This window comes from Ctenopharyngodon idella, chromosome 21 (assembly GCF_019924925.1).
Source record: "Ctenopharyngodon idella isolate HZGC_01 chromosome 21, HZGC01, whole genome shotgun sequence".
Lineage (NCBI taxonomy): Eukaryota > Metazoa > Chordata > Actinopteri > Cypriniformes > Xenocyprididae > Ctenopharyngodon > Ctenopharyngodon idella.
This window is the reverse complement of record NC_067240.1, coordinates 15,677,787-15,694,061: the sequence shown is the minus strand read 5'-3', so window position 1 is coordinate 15,694,061 and position 16,275 is coordinate 15,677,787. Positions and strand designations below refer to the sequence as shown.

The 16,275-nt window shown below is 35.6% G+C and overlaps 2 protein-coding genes across 2 annotated transcripts; one reads left to right on the top strand and one right to left on the bottom strand.

The window, feature by feature from the left end:
* Window positions 1–167: 167 nt before the first annotated feature.
* gng8 (guanine nucleotide binding protein (G protein), gamma 8) lies at window positions 168–4,009 on the bottom strand. Its single transcript, XM_051877969.1, has 3 exons — window positions 3,651–4,009; window positions 2,777–2,889; window positions 168–619 (listed from the first exon to the last, which is right to left on the bottom strand). The coding sequence occupies exons 2-3, from the start codon at window positions 2,858–2,860 to the stop codon at window positions 491–493; spliced, it is 213 nt and encodes a 70-aa protein (XP_051733929.1). The 5' UTR covers window positions 2,861–2,889; window positions 3,651–4,009; the 3' UTR covers window positions 168–490.
* A 7,260-nt stretch (window positions 4,010–11,269) lies between these two features.
* rfc2 (replication factor C (activator 1) 2) lies at window positions 11,270–16,004 on the top strand. Its single transcript, XM_051878580.1, has 11 exons — window positions 11,270–11,442; window positions 11,624–11,693; window positions 11,790–11,831; window positions 11,921–12,027; window positions 13,291–13,392; window positions 14,636–14,736; window positions 14,856–15,013; window positions 15,210–15,275; window positions 15,376–15,456; window positions 15,544–15,657; window positions 15,777–16,004. Exons 1-11 carry the CDS (start codon window positions 11,336–11,338, stop codon window positions 15,885–15,887), a joined length of 1,059 nt encoding a protein of 352 aa, XP_051734540.1. The 5' UTR covers window positions 11,270–11,335; the 3' UTR covers window positions 15,888–16,004.
* The last annotated feature ends 271 nt before the right edge of the window (window positions 16,005–16,275 follow it).

Genomic DNA, 16,275 nt, shown 5'->3' with positions numbered 1-16,275 from the left:
GTCTTAAAGGGGTAGTTTACACAAAAATAAAGAAAAGGGAAAGAAATCTATTTAGGTATGCAGGTAGGCCTATTGATGAATTTGTGTACAGGGAATGTATTGGAAGTTAATGTATAAACCGTTCACGGAAGCTGACACACAAGGACATAACAAACAAAGCTTAAGAATGAACTTTGCTCTCTCTTGTTTTATTGCTGTTGTAGGCTAAGCAACCGCACCAAACACAGCTATATGGGTGAATGACGATTAACAAACTGACATTTTAAAACTGTAGCGCCACCATGAGGAAAAATAATATATCAATAAAGTCTAAATTGTAATTTATACAATGACCTGGATGAATGAAAATTACAAAACACAAAGAATCCTGAAATATCACAGTTCTTGTAGTAGCCTACAACATATAAGGAGATGTAGGGGAATCAGCGAAAAATGTCTTAGGAATATCCTAGAAAATAATACAATAAACCTTGTGGTCTAAAAATAAAAACTACAAAATTGCACAGAAAATCTTTTTCTCTCTGAAGGGGTTTTCTGAGGATGGTACGGGGGTCACCAGGGGGTCCTCTTTCGCATGGGCCTCGCAGTAAGCCATCAGCTCAGCTGCTGCTTTAGATACCTGTGCCAAGAGATACAAGCCAACACTATACATCCAGGAATAACAACCCATTTTCTTTTACGCCTTTAATAAATGTAAATTATTTTAAATAATTTCTCATTAAATGGTTAGTTCACCCAAAAATGAAAATTCTGTTATTTATTACTCACCCTCATGTCATTCTAAACCCATGAAGACCTTCATTTATCTTCAGAATAAAAATGAAGATCTATTTAATGAAATCTGAGAGCTTACTGTCTTCCATTGACAGCCTATGTAACTACCACTTTCAAGCCTCAGAATGGTAGTAAAGACACTTTTTAATTTTTTTTTAAAATATTTTTTTATTTACAAAATATTAATCTCAGATGCACATTCACGCAACAATGTCTGCTCTCGCATCAACACAACATGCATGTGTCGTGGTGCTCTCATGAACACGTGTTGGAGATCAGTATTTTGTAAATAAAGTTTTAAATTATGTTGTTTTGTTTTTTTTGCACAAACAAAGTACTCTCGTCGCTTCATAAAACTGAGGTTAAACCACTGAAGTCACATGAATTACTTTAATGATGTCTTTACTACCTTTCTGGGGCTTGAAAGTGGTAGTTGCATAGGCTGTCAATGGAGGGACAGAAAGCTCAGATTTCATTAAAAAGATCTTCATTTGTGTTCTGAAGCTGAATGAAAGTCTCATGGGTTTGGAACGACATGAGGTTGAGTAATTAATGACAGAATTTTTATTTTTAGGTGAACTAACCCTTTAATTTTAAATGGCTTTTGTATATTTTAATGAATAAATCTAAAAAATGCTGGGTTAAAAACAACCCAAATTGGGTTGAAGATGGACAAACACTGCTGGGTAGTTTTATTTAACTCAACTATTGTTAGAAAATTACTGTATTGCTTACATAAAATGAACACAAAATATGTTGGAAATTAACATTTAGTAATATGTATAATAAATGAACATTTATTTATAAGTTTAATAAATAATAATTAATGCTGCAGTCTGTAAGTTTTGCCTCTTTGTCGCCATCTCTGTTTGAAACCTGCAATTGCAGTTATTTGCAGAATTATCATCTTTACGTGGGTTGTGCATCAGCACGGATGAATCTAATGTTTATCCATCACCACATTGGTGTGGATATGTACTTCGGAATCACAGATTCTACATCTTGAAGTATGACCTGAATAAGAATTTTCACCGGAAAATGTCATCTGAACAAGTAACATGTCTGCCGCTTTTGTTCTGACCAACTGAGAAAAAAAACATTACAATAAATCGCGCTGCCAATGGTGATCACATCTAACGATCGCTTAGCTCGGATCACGTCAAACCGTGCAAATTATTATTGTTATACTTTGTTCTCAAATTGTTAATGTTAACAACATCAGCATTGCGTGACGTTGTGTATTTAGTGTGTATTAGCGTTACCTATAGATTTCAATATCTGTAGCCACTCCACAGTCCGAAGTCTTTTGCTTTTGACTACGGGTGAATCTCCAGTTGTGACTGATGATTGTCATTTGGACCTTTCTGGATTACAATCCGCCATCAAAATGATAAGTGTAATTATTGCAGCTGATGTGAGAAAAGGCTATAAATGATCCGCCACCTGCAGCATCCTCACATGATATAGCCTACTAGCTGGGACTCCTTCTTTCTGTTTATAGATGTGACGTAATGACGCAAAGACGAACGGCTGCATGCTCGAATTTCCCACGAAAACCCACCAGTACCACCTGAATTATAAAACATTATTACAAGCTTACCGTTGTGAATCGGGCTAAGGTAAGGAGACAGTTTTGGACACTGGTTGGTTATGTACTTGCTCAAAAATTGATTTTGGATAAATTTTTAACCAAAAAAAGTTACAGACTGCAGCTTTAAACAATAAACATTTATTAAATTGCTTATTAATAAATGTTCACCTTTTGATTATTATTATTATTATTGCGTCTAGTAATTATGTGTCTGATTTTTAATTTCCAACCTAATTTTAAGCCAGGCATATGGTTAAATAAAACTGCCCAGCACGTTGGGCAAACATTTACCCAACCGTTGGGTTGAAACAACCCAATCACTGGGTTTGTCCATTTTCAACCCAACTTGGGTTGTTTTTAACCCAGCATTTAGAGTGTAACAAAACACTTTGGTATAAAAATGTGTCTTACCATCATCCTGTCAATATTAACCTCCAGTTTCAACTGTTCCACTGTTTTTCGTGCATCTGCAATCTTGGCCATGTTATTAGACATTCTGCTCTCTTGTAGACACCAAATTAACCCTGCAGGAATACGGCAAAACAAACCCCAGGAGAGTCCAGGTAAATTCATCTGGAAGATAACAGCTCAACTCCAGTTCTACAGATGTCTGATGTTTTAGTTCCCTAAAAAGACAATGCTATTGGCTCCTCCAGGCTATTAAAGACATCTCTGTTGCAGAGTTGCAGTAATTGTTTTGCTGGGTCTCAGCTGGTTGTGTTTTGGATGAGGCTCAGTGGGAGAGGAGAAACAGAGGAGTGCAGAAATCCTCTAGAGAGCACAAATAATCTGCTCACTTATTAATATAAAGTCATATAACGCACTTAACACTTTCACACTACCATAATTCTTAATTTACTGTTAGCTTAAAAAACTGAACAATAATTTTCTGTTGTTTTCAGATGTTCTATTGAAGGAACGGTTTATGAGTTTTTCAAAATCTTTAAAAGTTTCGAGAGCATTCAACATTTTTTTTCATGGATTGTGCACAATGGTTATCATTGTTATAGAGTACATAGATTTTCATATGGAAATCTATGCACCACCAAAATTTGAATTATGCCGTGCATTACAATGCAATATAAATGTGGTATAACCGTTCATCATATTATATTACAGTTTCAGTGCATACTAGATATTGCTATAACAAATTTAATTAAAAAAATGTATCTTCCTTTTTAAAGATTTCACTTTGCAGATAATCAAAAGAAATAAATCATGTTTCTACAAAAACAAAACTTATATATTTAATACAGCATGCTGTTTATATATCGAAATGACTTACCACCGTTGATCCAGATTTATCCGTGATGCTAGCAGAAGAAACGTCTTGTTATCGTTGATAGTTTGTTGTACACATTACGCCCTGCAGGACTGAATGAAGAGATAGTAAGGAGTGGAGGGATGGGAAAAGCTGCCTCCTCTCATAATTAGCTATTATTCCTCCCCCATATTGGGCTGAAGAGGCAAGTCACAGGCATCATGGGGTGTGACCTTCAGCTGAATATCTCAGTCATGCATAATAGTTTATGAGTGATACCTGCCAACACAATGAGCTGCACTGAGCTTTTATGATCTGTGAAAAAGTGCCATTTCAACAGACAGATATATCATTAATAAATTATTGATCAGAAGAAGATAATTAATGGAAGATGTTTTCAATAAAATATAAAAAATGCTGATTATTTGTACAGTATAAGATCCTGGGGTCTGAGGTGATGTTTTCCATGCCCTCCTCCTCCTGTTTGCAATCTGTGAAGAGACAAGACTTTTAATATTGCACATGCAATTATTGCACTCCTTCTTTCCATCACTGAAGAAAGTGTCATTTTGGCATTTCCACTTTTATTTTATTTTATTTTAGTGAGAAAATAAATATTTGCACACCAGATTAACATGTCCCTCCTGATAGAAATCCCACCCAAGAGGACTGTGGCATCAGGAGAGAAACTGAAGCTGTGGTTAAGTGTTTCAGTTTTCATCATTAATACCTGAGGAGGGATTGGTTGTTGAGCTCACTGCAGGTGGCTCAAAGCTCCTCTCCAGGGCTTTAATGTCAAATGGCTCATTAGCAGCTGTTTTCAGACATGATCTCACATCTGCACAAGTATAGTGCAGATGTGAGAAATGTAGTAAAATCCAGCCTTGAATTAGGAACTGAAATTTTGGCGGGGATTTGTTTTTTGTACGGGGGGGGGGTAAAAAAAAGAAAAGAAAGAAAAGAAAAGAAAAGATAAGAAAAGAAAAGAAGAAAAAAAAAGAAAAAAGCTTATTTGTTTCATGTTTGTCATATTAACATACAGAAATGTCACTCTTCCAGTTTCCAAACCAATGTTGTTGCATATCCATTACCTTAGGCCTATTCTCTTTGGCTTAGTTCACCCAAAAATGAAAATTCTGTCATTAATTACTCACCCTCATGTCGTTCCACACCCGTAAGACCTTCGTTCATCTTTGGAATACAAATTAAGATATTTTTAACAAAATCCAATGGTGCAGTGAGGCCTGCATCGCCAGCAATAACACTCCCTTTTTCAATGTCCAGAAAGCTACTAAAAACATATTTAAAACAGTTCATGTGACTACAGTGGTTCAACTTTAATATTATATAAGCGACGAGAATACTTTTTGTGCGCCAAAAATAACAAAATAGCGACTTTATTCAACAATATCTAGTGATGGGCGATTTCAAAACACTGCTTCATGAAGCTTTGAAGCTTTACGAATCTTTTGTTACGAATCAGTGGTTCAGAGCGCCAAAATCACATGATTTCAGTAAACGAGGCTTCGTTATGTCATAAGTGTTTTGACACTTCAATAGTTCACGTGACTTTGGCAGTTTGATACACACTCTTACGGGTGTGGAACGGCATGAGGGTCAGTAATTAATGACAGAATTTTCATTTTATGAAAAATGAAAATTATCCCATTATTTACTCACCCTCAAGCCATCCTAGGTTTATATGACAATCTTCTTTCAAACGAACACAATCCAAGATATATTTAAAAATATCCTTACTCCTCCAAGGTTTATAATGGTTGTGAATGGTAACCAACAATGGTAACCTGAAGACAGAACAAATGCATCCATCCATAAAAAAAGTAATCCATATGGCTCCAGGGGGTTAATAAAGGCCTTTTGAAGCGAAGGGATGTGTTTTTGTAATAAAAATATCCATATATAAAACTTTATAAATTCGAATAACGAGCTTCCGGTGGATGACCGTACGCATATTGCGCACGTCAATTTGGGCTGAAGAGCAACCTTTGACCCGAACGCAATGACGAACGTGGAGGCGAAATGGAGAGAGCAAAACAAAACACTGGTCACAAATTAGAAGTCTAAAACGAGAAATTTTGAAAAGAAATGTCAGAGGATTTTGATATAAGAGAAGAGGAGCTTGAAATGTTGCCCAGCCATTTTTGTTTGAACCGTGAGAAGCTTACGATACTCCTACATCCTGCGTCATACATCGCGTCAGAGGATTACTCATTTGGCGCAAGTCAACTTGCGCCTTCTGCGTACGGTCATCCACCGGAAGCTCGTTATTCGAATTTATAAAGTTTTATATATGGATATTTTTCTTACAAAAACACATCCCTTCGCTTCAAAAGGCCTTTATTAACCCCCTGGAGCCATATGGATTACTTTTTTTATGGATGCATGCATTTGTTCTGTCTTCAGGTTACCATTGTTGGTTACCATTCACAACCATTATAAACCTTGGAGGAGTAAGGATATTTTTAAATATATCTTGGATTGTGTTCGTTTGAAAGAAGATTGTCATATAAACCTAGGATGGCTTGAGGGTGAGTAAATTATGGGATAATTTTCATTTTTGGGTGAATTATCCCTTTAAGGCTGTATTGTCAATCTACAGGACCTGTTAGGTTATTTGGATAAGCATTAGAGAACTCACCTCCCCTGAATTAGGTAAAATGGTCACACATATGTTATTTCTGAATAAGGGGCATTTAAAAACTTCATTAAAACATTACCTATTTACTTGAGAAGAAAAACTGCATACTGTAAGATATACAAAATTGTTTTCAGGGAAATATTTTTATATAACATATTTACATAAGTTTATTTGTTTTTTCTGGTAACACTTTACAATAAGGTTCATTAGTTAAACATTAGTTAATGTATTAACTAACATGAACTAACCATGAGCAATACATTTGTTACTGTATTTACTAATCTTCGTTAACATTAGTTAATGAAAATACAGTTTTTTTTGTGTTAGTTCACAGTGCATTAACTAATGCTAACAAGAATTTAATAATGTATTAGTAAATGTTGAAATTAACATTAACAAAGATTAATAAATGCTGTATAAGTGCAGTTCATTATTAGTTCATGTTAACTAATGTAGTTAACTAATGTTAACTAATGAACCTTATTGTAAAGTGTTACCATTTTTTTTTACCTCACTGGAATATTTTTTTCTCATGTTGTTTTACATATAAACCTCACTAAATATCATTTCAATTTATTCTTAAAGCAAGAAAAAGAAAAGAAAAAACATAATTTTATAAAATGGAGGTTAAACCACTGGAGTCACAAGGATTACTTTAATGATGTCTTTACTACCTTTCTGGACCTTGAATGTGGTAGATGTGTTGCTTCCAGTGGAGGGACAGAAAGGTCTCAGATTTCATCAATATTATCTTAATTTGTGTTCTGAAGATGAACAAAGGTCTTACGGGTGTGGAACGACATGAGGTTGAGTAATTAATGACAGAATTTTCATTTTTGGGTGAACTAACCCTTTAAGGCTGTTGCAAATACTCTTACACAACAGCATGGTGTCCTATGAAAACATGCTGTAATCTGTCTTTCACGAACGAATCGATGGATTATCTTCCCTTTGCACCATTCATTACAGTATTGTGCAGTATAATGGCTTTAAAATTTCCATACTTTTAAATATGTTCGCAAAGCAGTTTATCGAAGTGAAACTAAGAATAAAACTGCATAAAATTGGAATTATGCTTCACTTTCATATTTTAAGCACTGATTTTGTTAACTGATTTGACTTAACTAAGAGTTTACATTTCAAAACTTGACTGTATCTTGGCAATACTTTCAAAACCCTTATGAGGTTGCTTCATTTTTAAAACAATAAAAATAATCATGCTCCAGGCCTTGAATGGTTTTGCTTCATGTTCTTGCAGAGATTTCCTGCAATAACACAATGTTTAATTCACTTGAGCAGATTTACAATGAGCAAAATGTATATTTGCTTCTGAAAACACACAGGGTTACAGCTGTCATTGACATTATATGTTAATGTCTTTTAGGCCTTTGTCTTTGTCATTGCTTCACATCTAGCATGTGCAGTAGTATCCAGAGATGGAATCGTTCCAGTTTCCAAACAGGCCTTGCTTGTATTCTTTGAGGTGATACACGATGCCAGCAGAAAACTTCTTCTTATTACCTTGCTTCTTGGTTTTAGACCACACTGTCAGAGAGCAGCCTCGGCCCACCACAAGAGAGGAAATACGGTTTTCCCAAACCCATGGCATGATCGGGGTGTCTTCATCAGGATAAACATTCAGGAAACTGCCAGTACAGCTGTCATTATAGTAGTAGCTGCTGTGTTCGAACATCTGGGCGCAGAGTTTGCTTTCATACTCATCTTTCAGCGTGGCTGGTTCGGGACACTCTGCATTGAGTCCCTCGAAGCACAGAGCAGCCAGGAGAAGTGCGATGACTCCCTTCATGTTTTCGGCGTGTTGAGCGAGAAGAGATCTTTTGCCCTGACTTATATGCATGGAACTTCTCCATTTGAATGACGTGCGTGAGAAATGTCAGGTTTTCCAACAGACTCCGTGAAGGTCATCTGCAGCATTTACACAAAGTTCTTTCTTTGCAATTCTGTGAAATGTGTTCTGTTTATAGTCTTTTTAATAGTTTTCATGAACTGAAAATGTATGCAATTTTAACAAAAAAAAAAAAAAAAAGTGTCATTTTAGCTGCTGGTATTGGTCAGCTACTTCACTGTGAAGTCATTTGGAGTACAGGAGAATATCGCAGAATGGCTCGCTTCCCACAAAGTTGTTATCGAAAGAGGAATGATCAGATGTTATTTTTCAACAAGACAATACTCCTGCCCAAATTGCAAAGACAACCAAGAAGTGGACTGAGAACAAGTCCATCAGGCTCATGTTTTGGCCTGGTCAAAGTCCAGATTTGAAGCCAACAGTGAATATTTGTTCTCACATTAAACTCAAACAAACTAGGAGACATTTTTTTCACGAACTGTTTGAAGCCATTAACACTGGAACAACACTGACTGTAAAAACTCTGCAAGTTCGGTAAGGCTATTCTAAGTTACTTTACAGTATTTGTGCAATTCTTGCTAATTTCCTAAACAGTGATTTGTAATTTAAAATGATTAAGACCATTAAAAGACCAAAAAATATTTTGCCCAGGTGACTAATGTCACATTCAATATAATCAATAAAGAGAAAATTAACAAACTCATTTCTGAATGATTATTAGTGGTTCAACGGATCACAAAACTCACGGTTCGGATCGTACCATGGTTATTAAGTCACGGATCGGATCATTTTTCGGATCAGCACAAAAAAAAAAAAAAAAAAAAAAAAAAAAAGGGGGGGGTGGGGGGTAACTTTGCATTTATTACGTAGCCCACTTTAATTACTCCAATACCACAGCAGAAACTACTAGCCTGACTAATACATTATTGAAGGCACGTGAACAGACTGTAAAAAGAACATACTGTACACCAATTACGAGCATAGATAAATACAACATAAGGTTACAAATAAAGTATAAGGTCTAACTGTAGTATTAATTTTCGTGTACAGAAATGTAATAATTAAATGTAAAATGACACTGTTCACTGTATAAATTTAATATAGATTAATCTTTGTTAAAGCTGTGTTATGTTGTTTGATTTACATGACAGACAACAGCAGGTATTTATAGACCTTATGCGCCAGAGAAACAAGTGCGCCGCCATCTTTATAATATAGTCTTTGAACTTCCGTTTTTGCGGTAGCTCTGTATATTTCTATGGCATCGCTGTCATAGAATAATTCGCTGGTGAAGTGGATTTACTTGTTGTAGAGTTAATGAAAGTTATCGTGAGCATTGTAATGTTTAAAGCAGATGTCTTAACAAATGTCAGTCGACTGGGAAGATTTTAAAACGAGCAGTTCATTCATAAATACGTAAGTTCGCTGTGGAAATACAAACCGGAAGACAAAAGACAACGAGCGCAGCGCTAAAAAGGGGCGGGGCTACATAAGGTCTATAGGTTGCTGTCACTTTAAGAGTAAGACCCCTTGCACTCAAACATCCGATAGATACATCCGAATTCTCACCTCGTTCAATTAAGACATAACCGAATGTGTTTACGAGAATACTTGCCGAGAGGGGTATTTTGACTGACATAGTGCGTGTATGTGTCCATCCAAGTGCATTGCGGACGCGAAAGAGAAATCAATTTGGAGTTTGCCAGCTATCTGAAACGCGCCTCGCTCTCTCTCTGTGTGCGCGTGCGAGCCTTGTATGTATGTTCGTCTGTGTGCACCGATAACAGCGTGGCGTGCGATACCGAATTAAATCCTCTTTTGCCTCTTCTAGCGCTGGAATGGTTTTATATCTATTTAATGTGTGAACTAGCAAGACAAAACACGTGCAAATGATAACCTTTCACTCTATTGCGGTTAAACTTGCAATTGATCCGCGAATCACATGCGTCCCGAACCGTGGGGCTTGGTCCGTACGGATCACGGATCAACAACGATCCGTTTAACCACTAATGATTATGCATATGTGTTTACAGAGATTCTGCAAACTGTTCTCTTGTCTCATGACATGAACGCATGACATATTCATGTATTTGTTCCAATCTCCAGACAAGTGTTTCTTCACTTGGTGGTACGCAATGCCAGGGGAAAACTTTTTGATCTTTCCGCACCCTCAAAGCCCACAGCCGAAAGCGATGGCCACATCATGTTGAGTGAACCCTAAATTGAGCTAAAACAAACTTAAATGAGAAACCTTTGGTTTGCCGACAGATGCTCTGAAGGCTGGGAATTCAAACAGCTTTTGATTGCAGTTTTGGATGAGAACAGCCTCGAGTCTCAATAGTGTTTTACTGTTCAGTAAGTTTAATTTGCACTCAAATTCACTAAGGCTAATATGGACACCCATAAAATCAGCTTTCAGGCATCTTTCATGTTACATTTTTAGTACTGGCACTGGCCTCCACAGCTCTGTAGCTCTCATTTGTAGGCTAGACACAGATCTTGTTGCGATCGGTATCTACAGTACTTGTTTTTAGGTCGAGCATTGTGTACTCAGAGCAGCTAAAGCTCTCGTCTTCATATTTTCAGTCTCTTTAGGGATCATTGTCCTAGATTTGAATGCAAAAAGATAATCTGATATATTTGTCAGTGTGAGAAACTTTAGGTTGACCAACAGATGCTCTGAAGGTTAGGAGTTTCAACAAAACCTTCACAGTACAGGTCTTATCCAGCAAGTCAGTATTTTATTTCTTTAAAAAACAAAAAGTAATAAAATCATAAAAAATAAAGTGCGTGTCTCTTTTGTAGCCTAAAATTTGCTCATGGACAGTACTGAATCTATTTTACCATTCTGTAGCCTAATATTTTGGTGTAAAATACAAAAAAAAAAAAAATAATAATAATTTAAAATTGAATAACTTTATCCTAAATTCATTTAAAACGTGTTCCTATTTTCATTGTGCTTCTTGATTTCACTTATCTTAAAAATGAAGATAAACGGTTTTATTTAATTGATTTTATTAGATTTTCTATTTTCTTTGCTAGCTTGTTAAGTACCAGGCTATATTTTATAATATTATTATTCTATAAATGAAAAAAGTCACGGTCTTACTTTGCCGGAAGTGACGGCATATCAGATCTGTTTTGTTCCTGTCGTGGCGGGAATACGCGCTACTGACGGTCAATATGGATGTTGAGATGAAAGAGACAGACAGTGAACAAAGTCAAGCCGACGTACAGCCTAAAAAGGATGATACTGCGCCGAAAACATCGACTGCTTATGAACTACCATGGTACTGTTTGTGGCTGTTTGTAAGCGCGTTGTCGTGGCATTTGAATGAATTGAATGTCGCTAAAGATAGCGAGCCCGCAGCATACATTTACAGCAGCTGAACTAGTGCCAAGCTCGCTTTTCTTTGTAGTTGCATGTTTTTGTGATAAATAATTGTGATTTACGTGTGTTATTACTTCCAGGGTTGAAAAATACAGACCTCTTAAGTTAAATGAAATAGTTGGAAATGAGGAAACTGTCAGCAGACTGGAGGTCAGTACGACTTACATACTGTAATTTCCTAATCTGGTGAATATAGACTTATGGAAATGATGAAATGTTTCCTCTTTTGCCCCATTATTGTCGCAGGTGTTTGCAAGAGAAGGAAATGTGCCCAACATCATCATTGCTGTAAGTTAAAGGAATTTTTCACATCCAGGTGCCATCTGAATTTACATTTGATGTCACTGCATTAAAACACCAATCACTTTTGTTTTTAGGGTCCTCCTGGCACTGGAAAAACTACCAGCATTTTGTGTTTGGCTAGAGCTCTTCTTGGCCCGGCCATGAAAGATGCTGTGCTTGAGCTGAACGCCTCAAATGACCGGTAAGAAACACACTTAAAGGCACAATATGTAAGATTTTTGGATTAAAAAATACCCAAAACCCACTAGAACAATGTTATATATTTTGTTGACTTGTGTACTTACATTATCCCAAATGTTAACAGCAATGTTTAAATCCAGAGAAATCAGCTATTTTAACCAGTGTAATGGCCCATGTCATTGCATCACCTGTCAGTGACGCTATATCCGCGTTCCCCTCGATTTCCAGTTTTACTTCTGTAGAAACTATGGAAACACCAAAGGCTTTCATATATTGTGTTTTATTAGACAGGCGAGGAACTGTTTGGATACCTTATTGACAAAAAACTAATCATTGTTATAGTCTTATTGTTTAATTCTCTTGTTTTCTTGATTTACTGTGAGTAGTGTGTACTTTGTACCATACCTCAGAGACAACACTATTTTGTCAAGTGGCTAACACAGCATAATCAGAAAGAGCTTTATTTGTAGTAACAGTAATACAGCATTTTCTCCACCATACAATATATTTTAAAATTAATTGCATGCCATTTAACAACACAAGTCAGCTTTTATTAATATAATATTCTAATAATGATCTAGCTTACTGCAGTGTGCGACAAGTGCTGCCGAACGAACGCACAGAGTAACATAACCTAACCTTCAACACACTCAAACGTATCTAGTATGATTGTTTTGATCAAGAAAAACTGTTGCATTACCCCACAATTTTAATTCTTCAAATAAAGTGACCTGTATGGGTAGTAATTCAGCAATTGAAGCTGTTTTATTAGAATAAAATAAAATAATGTGGATTTAAGTGATCAAATGTAACTTTAACAAAGTTTAAGTTCAGGGAAGGAGGTTAAACATAACTTAATAAAAGTAAGTAACAAAACGAAAGGAGTGGCCGACTGTGGCATATAAGCATAATAAAAACAGCAACGTAAAATGTCCCAGGCTCTCGGCCGTGCTTTGCTTCATACCACGGTAACATTAATAATATTTTAATACTTTAGCTCATCCATGAGCACAATTTCTGTCCCGCCGGATTGCTTTACATCGGCAGTGACAGTGAAAATGACAACTCCCATGATTCCACACTCATTCACGGCGTCATCAAACTACGCATTTGTTACTGTTTTGAATAAGCGGCCTCTACCAGGGAAACTTGCATACTGTGCCTTTAAGGTGAAGAGGTTGTAAGGGAAAGAAATGACTGTTTTCTGCACATATTTTGGGTAATCATGTTCTTGTTTTAATGTCTATTTGTTTATTTATTTCAGTGGTATTGATGTTGTAAGAAACAAGATCAAAATGTTTGCCCAGCAAAAGGTCACACTCCCTAAAGGTCGCCACAAGATCATAATCTTGGATGAGGCTGACAGGTAATAGAAGTATTTTTATTAAAAATATTGATTTTTAGTGGGGTCATTGATGCACCGAAATGAAAATTCTGGGCTGAAACCAAAAATTATGCATGCACTGCAGCTGAAAACTGAAAATGAATTATTTGGAAATGATGAAAATGAATAATTATTGATTTTCTTATTTTAAGTTTGGAAATGATGAAAATGAATAATTATTAATTTCTTATTTTAAGTTATTTTTTAAATAATTGTATTAATATAGACTTTTTTTAATTAAACTCAGTAATTTTAAATGAATCTGAATTTTAAAAAATATAAGCCAATAAAATACTTTTATTTCAAGTAACACCAAAATTGGACAGAAAATATATTAAAATAATATTAAATATCAATATATTTTTCTTCAGTGCAACAGAATCAGATGTAACTGATTTATTTTTTTACCAATTATCCGAAATGTATAGTCCTAAAAAACTTATTATCAGAGTGTAGGATTGGGCGATATACAATATCATATTGAAATCGCCATAAAATGTATGTCTCTGGACATTTTTACTCGATATGGATTAATCTGACAGCCTATCACACGGCAGAAATAAACGCGACAACAGCCAGTCAGTGCATGTCACTAATAAGTGATTTCTGCGTGTCTGTGTGAATGAATGGTGTGGTTTTATCTGATACACAAACTCACATGTGACGCCAACAGTCTTTTCAATGTCTGTCGTCTCAATATTTGAGCACATGAACTTCATCTCCAGAGCTGCTTTGAGAGTCACTTCACAGGCTTTTTTTCTCATTTGAGAAAAACTACCATCAAATACACACTGAAACTGAAAGATCTTCGTGACAAACTGTTAAAATAAAAGTTCGGTTTAACTTCAAGAAATTATGACAGAAATATATCACTACTGTATATTTATACAATTCTGATGTGCAGCATCTTATTTGACAAAAAATAAAAATGCAATGTTTTGTTGTAAATTAATTATTTTCATTTGATTACATTTTAAAAGCTTGATTAAATTGCTGAAGTTTATATAAATTTGTATTAAATCATAAAACACAGAACCTAGCGGCACAGCATATGTTTTTGGCTCATATTTTTCTTTTTCCCTTTTTCGAACAAAAAACGAAAAGGCCTTTGTGGTCAAAATTTAGGTGCATCCCTATTAAAAGTTAATATTAGAATTATTTTTTAAATTATTAGATGTATAAGAAAATGCTTTATGCAAGTATGTTTTTGTATTTTTTAAACCAGCATGACAGATGGAGCTCAGCAGGCTCTCAGAAGAACCATGGAGATATACTCTAAAACCACACGCTTTGCGCTGGCATGTAATGCATCAGATAAGATCATAGGTGAGCGACGTGCCACATAAAACACAATATGCTGTTTATAATAGTTTGGCATTTAAACATGCTCTAAAAAGTACACACAATAGAGAGATTTTTCAGATGATCCTATCATTGTGTTGCAGAGCCCATCCAGTCCCGCTGCGCTGTGCTGCGTTACAGCAAACTCAGAGACGACCAGATCATGATGCGTCTGACGGAGGTGGTAGAGAAGGAGAACTTACACGTCACCAACGACGGCCTTGAGGCCATCATCTTCACTGCTCAAGGCGACATGAGACAGGTCAGGTCAATTATCTTTTTCTGTTTTTATGTGTATATTAAAATAAATAGTAATAATAAATAACCTAAATTTAATAATTTATTATTTACTAATAATTGTAATTTTTTTTTTTTGTTTGTTTACTAGTATTATGATTATTGTATGATATATACATTTTCAGGTTTTACTATTTATTTATTTATCTATTTATTTCTAGGCTCTGAATAACTTGCAGTCAACAAACTCTGGATTTGGTTACATCAACAGTGAAAATGTGTTCAAGGTATTTTTGGATACGATTTATTTTTGTTCTTTTCTAATGCATGGAAATCATTTCAAGATAAAGATGTATTGGTGAAGTACAAAAAGTGTTGTTTCTGCAGGTGTGTGATGAGCCACATCCTCTGCTGGTTAAAAGCATGCTAGAGCACTGCGTCAACGCCAACATTGATGAAGCATACAAGGTACTTCTAAACATTTCCCCTTGAAAATATTCAGTGTCCATTTGATAAATAATGGACACCAGAGAGAAATGATGCGTCTTTCTACAGATTATTGAGCAGCTTTGGTCACTCGGATACTCACCGGAGGACATAATCGGAAACATCTTTAGAGTGTGTAAGACCTTTCAGATGGCAGAATATTTGAAGCTGGAATATATTAAGGTATGTAATGCCATTGTAGTGCCTCCCTAAGAAGCTTTAAACTTAACTTAAGTATTAGATAACAGTGATAGTACGGAGATAAAACAATCTTTATTTTAATCATACTTTTGATTCCCCAGGAAATTGGCTACACACATATGAAAGTGGCAGAAGGGGTGAACTCTCTGTTACAGATGGCTGGTCTGTTGGGGCGACTGTGCAGCAAGACGGCTGCACCGGACGCAAGCTAAACATTTATGTTACCAAATAATCACACTTCTCCTCATTGTTCTTACTCTCCGGAACTTTTATATTTTGAAAAACTATAAAAATATGACCAGTTGCAATAATAAAAATGTACAAAATTCTTTTGATGTTTGTGAATGATTCTGTTTCAAGGACTTGTTTTTGGTGTCAAGAGTGCTTAGTTCGCAAGGTGCAATATAGAACTAGTTCTATTTGCCTAATGAGAAGCAATTTATAAATTATGATTAAGTTCATTCCAACAATGAAATTTCTTGTACCATATGTTAGAAATAGTAGAGCAGAACAAGTGACAATTTTATAGGTTTCAGTTTCAATATAGTTCTGCAAGGGACAATTTAGAGCAAGGTGGAAAAAGCATCATCAAGATGCAGA